This window comes from Entelurus aequoreus, linkage group LG09 (assembly GCF_033978785.1).
Source record: "Entelurus aequoreus isolate RoL-2023_Sb linkage group LG09, RoL_Eaeq_v1.1, whole genome shotgun sequence".
Lineage (NCBI taxonomy): Eukaryota > Metazoa > Chordata > Actinopteri > Syngnathiformes > Syngnathidae > Entelurus > Entelurus aequoreus.
The window spans coordinates 4,206,050-4,226,978 of NC_084739.1; the positions used below are offsets into that span (position 1 = coordinate 4,206,050).

The 20,929-nt window shown below is 33.3% G+C and overlaps 1 protein-coding gene across 2 annotated transcripts in view; it reads right to left on the minus strand.

Annotated features, from left to right (window-relative positions):
- Positions 1-16,543, minus strand: part of ifngr1l (interferon gamma receptor 1-like) — a 41,660-nt gene extending 25,117 nt beyond the window's left edge. For both annotated transcript variants that reach the window (XM_062057987.1, XM_062057986.1), the window contains exon 1: positions 16,401-16,543. In XM_062057987.1, the coding sequence (XP_061913971.1) occupies positions 16,401-16,467 (67 nt within the window). In that variant the 5' untranslated portion in view covers positions 16,468-16,543. The remainder of the gene's footprint in view (positions 1-16,400) is intronic.
- Positions 16,544-20,929: the final 4,386 nt, after the last annotated feature.

A 20,929-nucleotide genomic window follows, 5' to 3' on the forward strand; every position in this document is an offset into this window, starting at 1 on the left:
AAGAGTTAAGTAGCAACATAAGTCAAAGAGTTAAGTAGCAACATGAGTCAAAGAGTTAAGTAGCAACATAAGTCAAAGAGTTAAGTAGCAACATAAGTCAAAGAGTTAAGTAGCAACATAAGTCAAAGAGTTAAGTAGCAACATGAGTCAAAGAGTTAAGTAGCAACATGAGTCAAAGAGTTAAGTAGCAACATGAGTCAAAGAGTTAAGTAGCAACATAACTCAAAGAGTTAAGTAGCAACATAACTCAAAGAGTTAAGTAGCAACATAAGTCAAAGAGTTAAGTAGCAACATAAGTCAAAGAGTTAAGTAGCAAAATAAGTCAAAGAGTTAAGTAGCAACATAAGTCAAAGAGTTAAGTAGCAACATAACTCAAAGAGTTAAGTAGCAACATAAGTCAAAGAGTTAAGTAGCAACATAAGTCAAAGAGTTAAGTAGCAACATAAGTCAAAGAGTTAAGTAGCAACATAAGTCAAAGAGTTAAGTAGCAACATAAGTCAAAGAGTTAAGTAGCAACATAAGTCAAAGAGTTAAGTAGCAACATGAGTCAAAGAGTTAAGTAGCAACATGAGTCAAAGAGTTAAGTAGCAACATGAGTCAAAGAGTTAAGTAGCAACATGAGTCAAAGAGTTAAGTAGCAACATAAGTCAAAGAGTTAAGTAGCAACATAAGTCAAAGAGTTAAGTAGCAACATAAGTCAAAGAGTTAAGTAGCAACATGAGTCAAAGAGTTAAGTAGCAACATAAGTCAAAGAGTTAAGTAGCAACATAAGTCAAAGAGTTAAGTAGCAATATGAGTCAAAGAGTTAAGTAGCAACATGAGTCAAAGAGTTAAGTAGCAACATGAGTCAAAGAGTTAAGTAGCAACATGAGTCAAAGAGTTAAGTAGCAACATAAGTCAAAGAGTTAAGTAGCAACATAAGTCAAAGAGTTAAGTAGCAACATAAGTCAAAGAGTTAAGTAGCAACATAAGTCAAAGAGTTAAGGGTTGAGATTGACAGGAAATGTCCAAGACAAGATATCCTCTTATGTACTACAAACACACTATAATGCCTACTAACTATATCCTCTTATGTACTACAAACACACTATAATGCCTACTAACTATATCCTCTTATGTACTACAAACACACTATAATGCCTACTAACTATCTCCTCTTATGTACTACAAACACACTATAATGCCTACTAACTATATCCTCTTATGTACTACAAACACACTATAATGCCTACTAACTATATCCTCTTATGTACTACAAACACACTATAATGCCTACTAACTATATCAATCAATCAATCAATCAATGTTTATTTATATAGCCCTAAATCACAAGTGTCTCAAAGGGCTGTACAAGCCACAACGACATCCTCGGTACAGAGCCCACATACGGGCAAGGAAAAACTCACCTCAGTGGGACGTCGGTGAATGACTATGAGAAACCTTGGAGAGGACCGCATATGTGGGTAACCCCCCCCCCCCTCTAGGGGAGACCGAAAGCAACGGATGTGGAGTGGGTCTGACATAACATTGTGAAAGTCCAGTCCACAGTGGATCCAACACATCAGCGGGAGTCCAGTCCACAGCGGGGCCAACAGGAAACCATCCTGAGCGGAGACGGGTCAGCAGCGCAGAGATGTCCCCAACCGATGCACAGGCTAGTGGTCCACCCGGGGTCCCGGCTCTGGACAGCCAGCACTTCATCCATGGCCACCGGACCTATGCAACTCCCCCTCGCAAGGGACAGGGGAGAAGAGGAGAGAAGAAAAGAAACGGCAGATCAACTGGTCTAAAAAAAGGGGGGGTCTATTTAAAGGCTAGATTATACAAATGAGTTTTAAGATGGGACTTAAATGCTTCTACTGAGGTAGCATCTCTAACTGTTACCGGGAGGGCATTCCAGAGTACTGGAGCCCCAATAGAAAACGCTCTATAGCCCGCAGACTTTTTTTTGGCTCTGGGAATCACTAATAAGCCGGAGTTCTTTGAACGCAGATTTCTTGTCGGGACATATGGTACAATACAATCTGCAAGATAGGCTGGAGCTAAACCGTGTAGTATTTTATACGTAAGTAGTAAAACCTTAAAGTCGCATCTTAGGTGCACAGGAAGCCAGTGCAAGTGAGCCAGTATAGGTATATATATATATATGTATATAAAGGTATATACAGTATAGGCGTAATATGATCAAACTTTCTTGTTTTTGTCAGAAGCCTTGCAGCCGCATTTTGTACCAACTGTAATCTTTTAATGCTAGACATAGGGAGGCCCCAAAATAAAACGTTACAGTAATCGAGACGAGACGTAACGAACGCATGAATAATGATCTCAGCGTCGCTAGTGGACAAGATGGAACGAATTTTAGCGATATTACGGAGATGAAAGAAGGCCGTTTTAGTAACACTCTTAATGTGTGACTCAAACGAGAGAGTTGTTTTAGTAACACTCTTAATGTGTGACTCAAACGAGAGAGTTGTTTTAGTAACACTCTTAATGTGTGACTCAAACGAGAGAGTTGTTTTAGTAACACTCTTAATGTGTGACTCAAACGAGAGAGTTGTTTTAGTAACACTCTTAATGTGTGACTCAAACGAGAGAGTTGTTTTAGTAACACTCTTAATGTGTGACTCAAACGAGAGAGTTGTTTTAGTAACACTCTTAATGTGTGACTCAAACGAGAGAGTTGTTTTAGTAACACTCTTAATGTGTGACTCAAACGAGAGAGTTGTTTTAGTAACACTCTTAATGTGTGACTCAAACGAGAGAGTTGGGTGGAAGATAATACCCAGATTCTTTACCGAGTCTCCTTGTTTAATTGTTTGGTTGTCAAATGTTAAGGTGGTATTATTAAATAGATGTTGGTGTCTAGCAGGACCGATAATCAGCAATATCCTCTTATGTACTACAAACACACTATAATGCCTACTAACTATATCCTCTTATGTATTACAAACACACTATAACTTCAATATTTCACAACATTGCGTGACTGAAAGTGTCTTTGCATGCTCCACAACGTTGTCACTGTCACTTTCCTTTGCACTCAAACGTGCAAAGTTCAAAACCAATCAAGGTAGGATGACCACACACAACTATATATGTTAACCACACACAACTATATATGTTAACCACACACAACTATATATGTTAACCACACACAACTATATATGTTAACCACACACAACTATATATGTTAACCACACACAACTATATATGTTAACCACACACATCTATATATGTTAACCACACACAACTATATATGTTAACCACACACAACTATATATGTTAACCACATACAACTATATATGTTAACCACACACATCTATATATGTTAACCACACACAACTATATATGTTAACCACACACAACTATATATGTTAACCACACACAACTATATATGTTAACCACACACAACTATATATGTTAACCACACACAACTATATATGTTAACCACACACAACTATATATGTTAACCACACACAACTATATATGTTAACCACACACATCTATATATGTTAACCACACACAACTATATATGTTAACCACACACAACTATATATGTTAACCACATACAACTATATATGTTAACCACATACAACTATATATGTTAACCACACACAACTATATATGTTAACCACACACAACTATATATGTTAACCACACACAACTATATATGTTAACCACACACAACTATATATGTTAACCACACACAACTATATATGTTAACCACACACATCTATATATGTTAACCACACACATCTATATATGTTAACCACACACAACTATATATGTTAACCACACACAACTATATATGTTAACCACACACAACTATATATGTTAACCACACACAACTATATATGTTAACCACACACAACTATATATGTTAACCACACACAACTATATATGTTAACCACACACATCTATATATGTTAACCACACACAACTATATATGTTAACCACACACAACTATATATGTTAACCACATACAACTATATATGTTAACCACATACAACTATATATGTTAACCACACACAACTATATATGTTAACCACACACAACTATATATGTTAACCACACACATCTATATATGTTAACCACACACAACTATATATGTTAACCACACACATCTATATATGTTAACCACACACAACTATATATGTTAACCACACACAACTATATATGTTAACCACATACAACTATATATGTTAACCACACACAACTATATATGTTAACCACACACAACTATATATGTTAACCACACACAACTATATATGTTAACCACACACATCTATATATGTTAACCACACACAACTATATATGTTAACCACATACAACTATATATGTTAACCACACACATCTATATATGTTAACCACATCCAAGATGCTAGTCTGTCGGGTGTTGCCACCTCCCACAGGATGTCACACCACAACAGCAATTTCACTTCCTTTGGCCCGCTGTGAAGAGCCATGAGGCTCATTTTCAATATGTTTCTACTCAGCACATTGTACTATATGTTCATTGTAGTGTGTACTGATGTTACATATTATATATTCATTGTAGTGTGTACTGATGTTACATACTATATATTCATTGTAGTGTGTACTGATGTTACATACTATATATACTATATATTCATTGTAGTGTGTACTGATGTTACATACTATATATTCATTGTAGTGTGTACTGATGTTACATACTATATATACTATATATTCATTGTAGTGTGTACTGATGTTACATACTATATATACTATATATTCATTGTAGTGTGTACTGATGTTACATACTATATGTACTATATATTCATTGTAGTGTGTACTGATGTTACATACTATATATACTATATATTCATTGTAGTGTGTACTGATGTTACATACTATATGTACTATATATTCATTGTAGTGTGTACTGATGTTACATACTATATATACTATATATTCATTGTAGTGTGTAGTGATGTTACATACTATATATTCATTGTAGTGTGTACTGATGTTACATACTATATATACTATATATTCATTGTAGTGTGTACTGATATTACATACTATATATTCATTGTAGTGTGTACTGATGTTACATACTATATATACTATATATTCATTGTAGTGTGTACTGATGTTACATACTATATATACTATATATTCATTGTAGTGTGTAGTGATGTTACATACTATATATACTATATATTCATTGTAGTGTGTACTGATGTTACATACTATATATACTATATATTCATTGTAGTGTGTACTGATATTACATACTATATATTCATTGTATGTGTACTGATGTTACATACTATATATACTATATATTCATTGTAGTGTGTAGTGATGTTACATACTATATATTCATTGTAGTGTGTACTGATGTTACATACTATATATACTATATATTCATTGTAGTGTGTACTGATGTTACATACTATATGTACTATATATTCATTGTAGTGTGTACTGATGTTACATACTATATATACTATATATTCATTGTAGTGTGTAGTGATGTTACATACTATATATACTATATATTCATTGTAGTGTGTACTGATGTTACATACTATATATACTATATATTCATTGTAGTGTGTAGTGATGTTACATACTATATATACTATATATTCATTGTAGTGTGTACTGATGTTACATACTATATATACTATATATTCATTGTAGTGTGTACTGATGTTACATACTATATATACTATATATTCATTGTAGTGTGTACTGATGTTACATACTATATATACTATATATTCATTGTAGTGTGTACTGATGTTACATACTATATATACTATATATTCATTGTAGTGTGTACTGATGTTACATACTATATATACTATATATTCATTGTAGTGTGTACTGATGTTACATACTATATATACTATATATTCATTGTAGTGTGTACTGATGTTACATACTATATATACTATATATTCATTGTAGTGTGTACTGATATTACATACTATATATTCATTGTAGTGTGTACTGATGTTACATACTATATATACTATATATTCATTGTAGTGTGTAGTGATGTTACATACTATATATTCATTGTAGTGTGTACTGATGTTACATACTATATATACTATATATTCATTGTAGTGTGTACTGATGTTACATACTATATGTACTATATATTCATTGTAGTGTGTACTGATGTTACATACTATATATACTATATATTCATTGTAGTGTGTAGTGATGTTACATACTATATATACTATATATTCATTGTAGTGTGTACTGATGTTACATACTATATATACTATATATTCATTGTAGTGTGTAGTGATGTTACATACTATATATACTATATATTCATTGTAGTGTGTACTGATGTTACATACTATATATACTATATATTCATTGTAGTGTGTACTGATGTTACATACTATATATACTATATATTCATTGTAGTGTGTACTGATGTTACATACTATATATACTATATATTCATTGTAGTGTGTACTGATGTTACATACTATATATACTATATATTCATTGTAGTGTGTACTGATGTTACATACTATACAGGTAAAAGCCAGTAAATTAGAATATTTTGAAAAACTTGATTTATTTCAGTAATTGCATTCAAAAGGTGTAACTTGTACATTATATTTATTCATTGCACACAGACTGATGCATTCAAATGTTTATTTCATTTAATTTTGATGATTTGAAGTGGCAACAAATGAAAATCCAAAATTCCGTGTGTCACAAAATTAGAATATTACTTAAGGCTAATACAAAAAAGGGATTTTTAGAAATGTTGGCCAACTGAAAAGTATGAAAATGAAAAATATGAGCATGTACAATACTCAATACTTGGTTGGAGCTCCTTTTGCCTCAATTACTGCGTTAATGCGGCGTGGCATGGAGTCCATGAGTTTCTGGCACTGCTCAGGTGTTATGAGAGCCCAGGTTGCTCTGATAGTGGCCTTCAACTCTTCTGCGTTTTTGGCTCTGGCATTCTGCATCTTCCTTTTCACAATACCCCACAGATTTTCTATGGGGCTAAGGTCAGGGGAGTTGGCGGGCCAATTTAGAACAGAAATACCATGGTCCGTAAACCAGGCACGGGTAGATTTTGCGCTGTGTGCAGGCGCCAAGTCCTGTTGGAACTTGAAATCTCCATCTCCATAGAGCAGGTCAGCAGCAGGAAGCATGAAGTGCTCTAAAACTTGCTGGTAGACGGCTGCGTTGACCCTGGAAAAAAGAGCTGGACTGCTGCTGAGTGGTCAAAGTCATGTTTTCTGACGAAAGCAAATGTTGCATTTCCTTTGGAAATGGAGGTCCCAGAGTCTGGAGGAAGACAGGAGAGGCACAGGATCCACGTTGCCTGAAGTCTAGTGTAAAGTTTCCACCATCAGTGATGGTTTGGGGTGCCATGTCATCTGCTGGTGTCGGTCCACTCTGTTTCCTGAGATCCAGGGTCAACGCAGCCGTCTAGCAGCAAGTTTTAGAGCACTTCATGCTTCCTGCTGCTGACCTGCTCTATGGAGATGGAGATTTCAAGTTCCAACAGGACTTGGCGCCTGCACACAGCGCAAAATCTACCCGTGCCTGGTTTACGGACCATGGTATTTCTGTTCTAAATTGGCCCGCCAACTCCCCTGACCTTAGCCCCATAGAAAATCTGTGGGGTATTGTGAAAAGGAAGATGCAGAATGCCAGAGCCAAAAACGCAGAAGAGTTGAAGGCCACTATCAGAGCAACCTGGGCTCTCATAACACCTGAGCAGTGCCAGAAACTCATGGACTCCATGCCACGCCGCATTAACGCAGTAATTGAGGCAAAAGGAGCTCCAACCAAGTATTGAGTATTGTACATGCTCATATTTTTCATTTTCATACTTTTCAGTTGGCCAACATTTCTAAAAATCCCTTTTTTGTATTAGCCTTAAGTAATATTCTAATTTTGTGACACACGGAATTTTGGATTTTCATTTGTTGCCACTTCAAATCATCAAAATTAAATGAAATAAACATTTGAATGCATCAGTCTGTGTGCAATGAATAAATATAATGTACAAGTTACACCTTTTGAATGCAATTACTGAAATAAATCAAGTTTTTCAAAATATTCTAATTTACTGGCTTTTACCTGTATATACTATATATTCATTGTAGTGTGTAGTGATGTTACATACTATATATACTATATATTCATTGTAGTGTGTACTGATGTTACATACTATATATACTATATATTCATTGTAGTGTGTACTGATGTTACATACTATATATTCATTGTAGTGTGTACTGATGTTACATACTATATATACTATATATTCATTGTAGTGTGTACTGATGTTACATACTATATATACTATATATTCATTGTAGTGTGTACTGATGTTACATACTATATATTCATTGTAGTGTGTACTGATGTTACATACTATATATACTATATATTCATTGTAGTGTGTAGTGATGTTACATACCATATACACTATATATTCATTGTAGTGTGTACTGATGTTACATACTATATATACTATATATTCATTGTAGTGTGTAGTGATGTTACATACTATATATACTATATATTCATTGTAGTGTGTACTGATGTTACATACTATATATACTATATATTCATTGTAGTGTGTACTGATGTTACATACTATATATACTATATGTTCATTGTAGTGTGTAGTGATGTTACATACTATATATACTATATATTCATTGTAGTGTGTAGTGATGTTACATACTATATATTCATTGTAGTGTGTAGTGATGTTACATACTATATATTCATTGTAGTGTGTACTGATGTTACATACTATATGTACTATATATTCATTGTAGTGTGTACTGATGTTACATACTATATATACTATATATTCATTGTAGTGTGTAGTGATGTTACATACTATATATACTATATATTCATTGTAGTGTGTACTGATGTTACATACTATATATTCATTGTAGTGTGTACTGATGTTACATACTATATGTACTATATATTCATTGTAGTGTGTACTGATGTTACATACTATATATACTATATATTCATTGTAGTGTGTAGTGATGTTACATACTATATATACTATATATTCATTGTAGTGTGTACTGATGTTACATACTATATATACTATATATTCATTGTAGTGTGTAGTGATGTTACATACTATATATACTATATATTCATTGTAGTGTGTACTGATGTTACATACTATATATACTATATATTCATTGTAGTGTGTAGTGATGTTACATACTATATATACTATATATTCATTGTAGTGTGTACTGATGTTACATACTATATATACTATATATTCATTGTAGTGTGTACTGATGTTACATACTATATATACTATATATTCATTGTAGTGTGTAGTGATGTTACATACTATATATACTATATATTCATTGTAGTGTGTACTGATGTTACATACTATATATACTATATATTCATTGTAGTGTGTACTGATGTTACATACTATATATACTATATATTCATTGTAGTGTGTAGTGATGTTACATACTATATATACTATATATTCATTGTAGTGTGTACTGATGTTACATACTATATATACTATATATTCATTGTAGTGTGTACTGATGTTACATACTATATATACTATATATTCATTGTAGTGTGTACTGATGTTACATACTATATATACTATATATTCATTGTAGTGTGTAGTGATGTTACATACTATATATACTATATATTCATTGTAGTGTGTACTGATGTTACATACTATATATACTATATATTCATTGTAGTGTGTAGTGATGTTACATACTATATATACTATATATTCATTGTAGTGTGTAGTGATGTTACATACTATATATACTATATATTCATTGTAGTGTGTACTGATGTTACAAACTATATATACTATATGTTCATTGTAGTGTGTAGTGATGTTACATACTATATATACTATATATTCATTGTAGTGTGTAGTGATGTTACATACTATATATACTATATATTCATTGTAGTGTGTAGTGATGTTACATACTATATATTCATTGTAGTGTGTACTGATGTTACATACTATATGTACTATATATTCATTGTAGTGTGTACTGATGTTACATACTATATATACTATATATTCATTGTAGTGTGTAGTGATGTTACATACTATATATACTATATATTCATTGTAGTGTGTACTGATGTTACATACTATATATTCATTGTAGTGTGTACTGATGTTACATACTATATGTACTATATATTCATTGTAGTGTGTACTGATGTTACATACTATATATACTATATATTCATTGTAGTGTGTAGTGATGTTACATACTATATATACTATATATTCATTGTAGTGTGTACTGATGTTACATACTATATATACTATATATTCATTGTAGTGTGTAGTGATGTTACATACTATATATACTATATATTCATTGTAGTGTGTACTGATGTTACATACTATATATACTATATATTCATTGTAGTGTGTAGTGATGTTACATACTATATATACTATATATTCATTGTAGTGTGTACTGATGTTACATACTATATATACTATATATTCATTGTAGTGTGTACTGATGTTACATACTATATATACTATATATTCATTGTAGTGTGTAGTGATGTTACATACTATATATACTATATATTCATTGTAGTGTGTACTGATGTTACATACTATATATACTATATATTCATTGTAGTGTGTACTGATGTTACATACTATATATACTATATATTCATTGTAGTGTGTAGTGATGTTACATACTATATATACTATATATTCATTGTAGTGTGTACTGATGTTACATACTATATATACTATATATTCATTGTAGTGTGTACTGATGTTACATACTATATATACTATACATTCATTGTAGTGTGTACTGATGTTACATACTATATATACTATATATTCATTGTAGTGTGTAGTGATGTTACATACTATATATACTATATATTCATTGTAGTGTGTACTGATGTTACATACTATATACTATATATTCATTGTAGTGTGTACTGATGTTACATACTATATATACTATATATTCATTGTAGTGTGTACTGATGTTACATACTATATATTCATTGTAGTGTGTACTGATGTTACATACTATATATTCATTGTAGTGTGTACTGATGTTACATACTATATATTCATTGTAGTGTGTACTGATGTTACATACTATATATACTATATATTCATTGTAGTGTGTACTGATGTTACATACTATATATACTATATATTCATTGTAGTGTGTACTGATGTTACATACTATATATACTATATATTCATTGTAGTGTGTACTGATGTTACATACTATATATACTATATATTCATTGTAGTGTGTAGTGATGTTACATACTATATATACTATATATTCATTGTAGTGTGTACTGATGTTACATACTATATATACTATAATTCATTGTAGTGTGTAGCTGATGTTACATACTATATATACTATATATTCATTGTAGTGTGTACTGATGTTACATACTATATATACTATATATTCATTGTAGTGTGTACTGATGTTACATACTATATATACTATATATTCATTGTAGTGTGTACTGATGTTACATACTATATATACTATATATTCATTGTAGTGTGTACTGATGTTACATACTATATATACTATATATTCATTGTAGTGTGTACTGATGTTACATAGTATATTCATTGTAGTGTGTACTGATGTTACATACTATATATACTATATATTCATTGTAGTGTGTACTGATGTTACATACTATATATTCATTGTAGTGTACTGATGTTACATACTATATATTCATTGTAGTGTGTACTGATGTTACATACTATATATTCATTGTAGTGTGTACTGATGTTACATACTATATATTCATTGTAGTGTACTGATGTTACATACTATATATTCATTGTAGTGTGTACTGATGTTACATACTATATATTCATTGTAGTGTGTACTGATGTTACATACTATTGTACTATATATTCATTGTAGTGTGTACTGATGTTACATACTATATATTCATTGTAGTGTGTACTGATGTTACATACTATATATTCATTGTAGTGTGTACTGATGTTACATACTATATATTCATTGTAGTGTACTGATGTTACATACTATATATTCATTGTAGTGTGTACTGATGTTACATACTATATATTCATTGTAGTGTGTACTGATGTTACATACTATATATTCATTGTAGTGTGTACTGATGTTACATACTATATATTCATTGTAGTGTGTACTGATGTTACATACTATATATACTATATATTCATTGTAGTGTGTACTGATGTTACGTACTATATATTCATTGTAGTGTGTACTGATGTTACATACTATATATTCATTGTAGTGTGTACTGATGTTACATACTATATATACTATATATTCATTGTAGTGTGTACTGATGTTACGTACTATATATTCATTGTAGTGTTACTGATGTTACATACTATATATTCATTGTAGTGTGTACTGATGTTACATACTATATATTCATTGTAGTGTGTACTGATGTTACATACTATATATACTATATATTCATTGTAGTGTGTACTGATGTTACATACTATATATTCATTGTAGTGTGTACTGATGTTACATACTATATATTCATTGTAGTGTGTACTGATGTTACATACTATATATTCATTGTAGTGTGTACTGATGTTACATACTATATATTCATTGTAGTGTGTACTGATGTTACATACTATATATTCATTGTAGTGTGTACTGATGTTACATACTATATATTCATTGTAGTGTGTACTGATGTTACATACTATATATTCATTGTAGTGTGTACTGATGTTACATACTATATATACTATATATTCATTGTAGTGTGTACTGATGTTACGTACTATATATTCATTGTAGTGTGTACTGATGTTACATACTATATATTCATTGTAGTGTGTACTGATGTTACATACTATATATTCATTGTAGTGTGTAGTGATGTTACATACTATATATACTATATATTCATTGTAGTGTGTACTGATGTTACATACTATATATACTATATATTCATTGTAGTGTGTACTGATGTTACATACTATATATACTATATATTCATTGTAGTGTGTACTGATGTTACATACTATATATTCATTGTAGTGTGTACTGATGTTACATACTATATATTCATTGTAGTGTGTAGTGATGTTAGTAACATTAGTAACTAAGTAGAACAGTGGACTTATGAAGATGTTCCTCTCCGCCTTCTGCATGGCTCCATCTAGTGTGCAAACTAAGCACAGGTGTGTTCCACTGGTACGGAATTTCACAGTTCCTAATTGGAATTTCCACCAGGAGCGCCTCCGAGGTCTGCGTGTGCATATCTGAGGTGTGCCTACATTCAACCCAGCACACCATTCAAAGCAATCAGAAACAAAGTACAGCTGAGGTGTGTGAAAGAGAGACAACAACACCCGCCTTACGTTGTTTCTGATTGCTTTACATTGCGTGGTGTCTTCCATGGTTGGTGAAATATAGGCACAGTGGATTAATATTGCGATATTGTTATTATGAGTGCTAACGCAGACAAACTATTTATAGTGGCACCAGCTGGTGTGCCAAAGTTGACATGATCGACTGATCAGCTGCTTCCTCCTTTCCTTGCAAGTTTATTGTACATCATAAATCATGCCTCTCACCTGAAAAGGAGATGGCTGAGAATATAATCTGACAAGTTGGGACACTTTGACCGCCATTTAGGACTTGGAACTGGCGAGAACGACACGAAAATATGCTTGTTGCACCTCCCTTTTCCTCGTGAGGTTTATGAGTCATTCGCCATCTAAATGGGAATATATGAACATCCTAGCAGTCTGCATCCTAATGACAGCAGACATTGTACAGTAAGTGATGTTTATTATCCTAATGACAGCAGACATTGTACACTAAGTGATGTTTATTATCCTAATGACAGCAGACATTGTACAGTAAGTGATGTTTATTATCCTAATGACAGCAGACATTGTACACTAAGTGATGTTTATTATCCTAATGACAGCAGACATTGTACAGTAAGTGATGTTTATTATCCTAATGACAGCAGACATTGTACACTAAGTGATGTTTATTATCCTAATGACAGCAGACATTGTACAGTAAGTGATGTTTATTATCCTAATGACAGCACACATTGTACAGTAAGTGATGTTTATTATCCTAATGACAGCAGACATTGTACACTAAGTGATGTTTATTATCCTAATGACAGCAGACATTGTACAGTAAGTGATGTTTATTATCCTAATGACAGCACACATTGTACAGTAAGTGATGTTTATTATCCTAATGACAGCACACATTGTACAGTAAGTGATGTTTATTATGTTTGTAGGCTTTCATGAAGTCTGCAGGGAGTAAAAATCAGTGATGAAGAAAAAAAGCAAACGCCGTTTTTTTTAATTAATGCGCTGCGTATGCTTAAAATGATCAAAATAGGTAAATATATTATGAATGTTACTACATGACATACATACTTACATCATGTATATATTACATGTTATTATGAATGTTACTACATGACATATATACTTACATCATGTATATATTACATGTTATTATGAATGTTACTACATGACATATATACTTACATCGTGTATATATTACATGTTATTATGAATGTTACTACATGACATATATACTTACATGTGAATTACATTTACATCATGTATATATGACATGTTATTATGAATGTTACTACATGACATATATATTTACATCATGTATATATTACATATTATTATGAATGTTACTACATGACATATATACTTACATCATGTATATATTACATGTTATTATGAATGTTACTACACGACATATATACTTACATCACGTATACATTACATGTTATTATGAATGTTACTACATGACATATATACTTACATCATGTATATATTACATATATACTTACATCATGTATATATTACATGTTATTATGAATGTTACTACATGACATATATACTTACATCATGTATATATTACATGTTATTATGAATGTTACTACATGACATATATACTTACATCATGTATATATTACATGTTATTATGAATGTTACTACATGACATATATACTTACATCATGTATATATTACATGTTATTATGAATGTTACTACATGACATATATACTTACATCATGTATATATGACATGTTATTATGAATGTTACTACATGACATATATACTTACATCATGTATATATTACATGTTATTATGAATGTTACTACATGACATACATACTTACATCATGTATATATGACATGTTATTATGAATGTTACTACATGACATATATACTTACATCATGTACTGTATATAAATGGATGGATGTTTTTAAGGGCTCTATAGGCAGAATAGCGCGCCTCCCATAGGCTCCATTGTAAGATGACTATTTAGGTGTATGCACAAAAGTGTAGTGTGTGTGGCCTGCTGCAGGTGTGTATAAGCACAAAAGTGTAGTGTGTGTGGCCTGCTGCAGGTGTGTATATGCACAAAAGTGTAGTGTGTGGCCTGCTGCAGGTGTGTATTTAGGTGTATGTACAAAGGTGAAGTGTGTGGCCTGCTGCAGGTGTGTATATGCACACAAGTGTAGTGTGTGTAGCCTGCTGCAGGTGTGTATTTAGGTGTATGTACAAAGGTGAAGTGTGTGGCCTGCTGCAGGTGTGTATATGCACACAAGTGTAGTGTGTGTGGCCTGCTGCAAGTGTGTGTATGCACACAAGTGTAGTGTGTGTGCCCTGCTGCAGGTGTGTATTTAGGTGTATGTACAAAGGTGAAGTGTGTGCCCTGCTGCAGGTGTGTATATGCACAAAAGTGTAGTGTGTGTGGCCTGCTGCAGGTGTGTATTTAGGTGTATGCAGTAACACGCTGCAATGGGAACTGGAATAGTGTGTAGACCTAAAGGTGTCTGAGACTAAATAGAAGTTGTTTACACAACATTACATTCAGAAGAATGGAACAGAAAACTGCAAATGACTGTTTTAAAACAACAAATATGAAATGCATCGAGCAAATGTTCACATTTGACAGTTTGCAACACTTATTGTACACCTATTTGATTCCTGGTGGTGTGTCCTAATACATAATCATGACGTAATAACACATTGGAGTTATTTCTTTACAATAAAAATTAGCAAGAAAACACTTGGGACCAACGGGATTTAGCAACATTCCGGTGGAGTTACAAAAACAATGATTTAAAAACAATAAACAGTCAAGTATGATTTAAAAACAATAAACAGTCAAGTATGATTTAAAAACAATAAACAGTCAAGTATGATGACGTCAGCTGTTTGAGGCTAACGTTAGCTTAAATGCTGTGTGGTCGAGTGCTGGACAGTGGACAGGAATAATAGCAAATAACGTCGCCTAGTTTGAATTCTTTTCCTTCCTACCGTGTGTCGTGCTGGGTGGCAAGACGAAGAAGACGCCCAGCAGAGCCATTAAAGAAGTGCGAGTCATGTCCGAGCGTTAGGAGCACTTGAACTTAGTGGCGACTCCGGAGGGGAAGTTTCCCAAGCCTGGCTTCCCACTTCCGCCTCTGCTGCCTTCAAATACCCTCGGAAATGTTACACAGATACATTTTATGTTGATGTGATGATCAAATTGACGTCGCTAATAGATACATAAACCTGACATGCATCATAGAAAACAATAATTCCATGGCTGGAATACAAGTTTGTATTTCAATGTGTTCTAATCAACGTAAATACATGTCACTGTCTAAAAATGTTGACATTTCCTTTTGCAATGAAGGCCGCATCTCGCCTCCGGCTGGCGTAAATCCCCGGGAATAACCGTCAGGGAACAACAATAATAAACTACACTAAACTACCGTATACTAAACACTAAACAATACTATGGGGCGGTATAGCTCGGTTGGTAGAGTGGCCGTGCCAGCAACTTGAGGGTTCCAGGTTCGATCGCCACTTCTGCCAACCTAGTCACTGCCGTTGTGTCCTTGGGCAAGACACTTGACCCAGTGCCAGCCACACTGCTTTAAATGGAACTTACATCTTGGCTTTCACTATGTAAAGCACTTTGAGTCACTAGACAAAAGCGCTATATAAATATAATTCATTTCACTTCACTTCACTAAACTATACTAAACTATACTAAACAATACTAAACAATACTAAACTATACTAAACTATACTAAACAATACTAAACTATACTAAACAATACTAAACTAAACTATACTAAACAATACTAAACTATACTAAACAATACTAAACAATACTAAACTATACTAAACTATACTAAACAATACTAAACAATAGTTGAGCAAAAGCAAACTAAAAGGAATATTATAAAGTATAAGTTTTTCAACAAGCTACATTTTCAAATCCAAAAAGAATAAGAAGAGATTGTGTTATTATTATTGGTGGTTTAAAATAACGTTTTTTTGTATGTCTATTTTTCACAATTGCTAAACATATTGAATACAATTCCTTGTCGGTGGGAGTAAAAACTCTGAATGGGGGTCACGTGGACTTGTGCTCATACCATACACAACTAGGGATGATGTTGATGATGTCATCATCATTTATTTATGTTTGATAAGAAATGATCGAGTTCGAGTCTATTATCCAATCCTCTTATCGAACCGATTCCTTATCGATTCTCTTATGGAGTCCAGATAGGTTGTTGTATATGGAAAAAAACACAATATTTGGTTTAACAAAACTCACTTTTATTTTATAATAAAAAAATAAAATAAAATAAAAAAATAAATATTGACTCCCCCCCCCCAAAAAAAAATATTGACTGTTGTTACCCAAAGTATATTAAGTGGGATTTTTCATAAAAACAAATATATACAGTAACACAAAAGCAAGCTGTCTCTGTGATCACTATAGGTGTATAAATAATAATATAGTTTTAAATAAAATCAGTCCCTTGGGCACAAAACTGAAAATAATACAGCTCTCCAAAAAGTGCACTTCTGCTGCTATTGGAACATACTAAGTACACTCACTATGACACTAAGAACACCACAGTCATCAATCAACAATTCTTACATGAGAGTGAAGCCTGGCAATAATTGTCCTGCCCTCACTATACGTGTGGAGCTTATACATCTTGGCAGACAGCTAACAAACAATCCACATGTTGAGCTTATACATCTTGGCAGACAGCTAACTAACAATCCACATGTTGAGCTTATACATCTTGGCAGACAGCTAACAAACAATCCACATGTTGAGCTTATACATCTTGGCAGACAGCTAACTAACAATCCACATGTTGAGCTTATACATCTTGGCAGACAGCTAACAAACAATCCACATGTTGAGCTTATACATCTTGGCAGACAGCTAACTAACAATCCACATGTTGAGCTTATACATCTTGGCAGACAGCTAACAAACAATCCACATGTTGAGCTTATACATCTTGGCAGACAGCTAACTAACAATCCACATGTTGAGCTTATACATCTTGGCAGACAGCTAACTAACAATCCACATGTTGAGCTTATACATCTTGGCAGACAGCTAACTAACAATCCACATGTTGAGCTTATACATCTTGGCAGACAGCTAACAAACAATCCACATGTTGAGCTTATACATCTTGGCAGACAGCTAACAAACAATCCACATGTTGAGCTTATACATCTTGGCAGACAGCTAACTAACAATCCACATGTGGAGCTTATACATCTTGGCAGACAGCTAACAAACAATCCACATGTTGAGCTTATACATCTTGGCAGACAGCTAACAAACAATCCACATGTTGAGCTTATACATCTTGGCAGACAGCTAACTAACAATCCACATGTTGAGCTTATACATCTTGGCAGACAGCTAACTAACAATCCACATGTTGAGCTTATACATCTTGGCAGACAGCTAACTAACAATCCACATGTTGAGCTTATACATCTTGGCAGACAGCTAACTAACAATCCACATGTTGAGCTTATACATCTTGGCAGACAGCTAACAAACAATCCACATGTTGAGCTTATACATCTTGGCAGACAGCTAACTAACAATCCACATGTTGAGCTTATACATCTTGGCAGACAGCTAACAAACAATCCACATGTTGAGCTTATACATCTTGGCAGACAGCTAACTAACAATCCACATGTTGAGCTTATACATCTTGGCAGACAGCTAACAAACAATCCACATGTTGAGCTTATACATCTTGGCAGACAGCTAACTAACAATCCACATGTTGAGCTTATACATCTTGGCAGACAGCTAACAAACAATCCACATGTTGAGCTTATACATCTTGGCAGACAGCTAACTAACAATCCACATGTTGAGCTTATACATCTTGGCAGACAGCTAACTAACAATCCACATGTTGAGCTTATACATCTTGGCAGACAGCTAACTAACAATCCACATGTTGAGCTTATACATCTTGGCAGACAGCTAACTAACAATCCACATGTTGAGCTTATACATCTTGGCAGACAGCTAACTAACAATCCACATGTTGAGCTTATACATCTTGGCAGACAGCTAACTAACAATCCACATGTTGAGGTTATACATCTTGGCAGACAGCTAACTAACAATCCACATGTTGAGCTTATACATCTTGGCAGACAGCTAACTAACAATCCACATGTTGAGCTTATACATCTTGGCAGACAGCTAACTAACAATCCACATGTTGAGCTTATACATCTTGGCAGACAGCTAACTAACAATCCACATGTTGAGCTTATACATCTTGGCAGACAGCTAACTAACAATCCACAGCACATTCATCCATGCAGGCTCTTTATTGTTGTTGATCTTGCTTTGTCTTTTCCTATCTTTACTTTTGTCTTGCACTGGACTGTTATTTTATTTTTTTTCAACTGAAATACACACAATGACAAATGTATAAGCTACGTGATTCAATGAATGTATGTAAATATTAGCTTCACACAAATATACAGTACTATCATCAAACAAATACTTCTGAGTGTTGAAACTATTTGGATGGTGTAAATACACGACTGGCAGCCATTTGAAGTCGTCAAAACATCCATTGAAACGGCGCACAAAAATCGTTTTTCAATAAACATCTTAGTATCAAACTTACACACTTTCCACCTTAATATGGAGTTACATAAACAAGTTAAACAGTTTACTTACACACTTATCTTTTCCAAGGCTTGTAAGAGCTAACGCAACTTGTCGACTTCTCAATTGTCTCAACCCGGAAGTGCCCAAACTAATGACGTGTAGTATTTTCATATGGCCACAAGGTGTCAGTAAGAGTCTACAATCAAATGGGCAAAACATTGCAGGTCCCACAGGGCATTTCCTGTATGTGGGAAGGGATTAGTTCTCAGGGATTCGAATAAAGAACCAACTCTTTTTCTTTACTATAGTGGCCTCGATAATGGGAACCGGTTCTCAAAAAGGGATTCGAGTCCATGGAATCGGTTCTTTTCTTATCGAACAACCGGGAGAACCGATTTCGAACATCATCCCTATACACAACACAGGCTGGGCGTATCAATCCAAATATCCATAGTGTCGATACCAAGGAGTGTTGGTATCATTCTGATGGATATTAAAACATGTAGAGAACAATTAACAAGTACAATTAACTATGTAAGACTTTTAAGTGCGAGCAAGCAAAGCTTATTTGATCCTACTCTCATGTTCAATGGACATGTTCTTCTCTGGGAACACCATATGCTTATCATACTTCCAGTAACTTCATTCTTCTTTGTAAACACCATATGCTTATCATACTTCCAGTAACTTCATTCTTCTCTGGGAACACCATATGCTTATCATACTTCCAGTAACTTCATTGTTCTTTGTAAACACCATATGCTTATCATACTTCCAGTAACTTCATTGTTCTTTGTAAACACCATATGCTTATCATACTTCCAGTAACTTAATTCTTCTCTGTGAACACCATATTCTTATCATACATCCAGTAACTTCA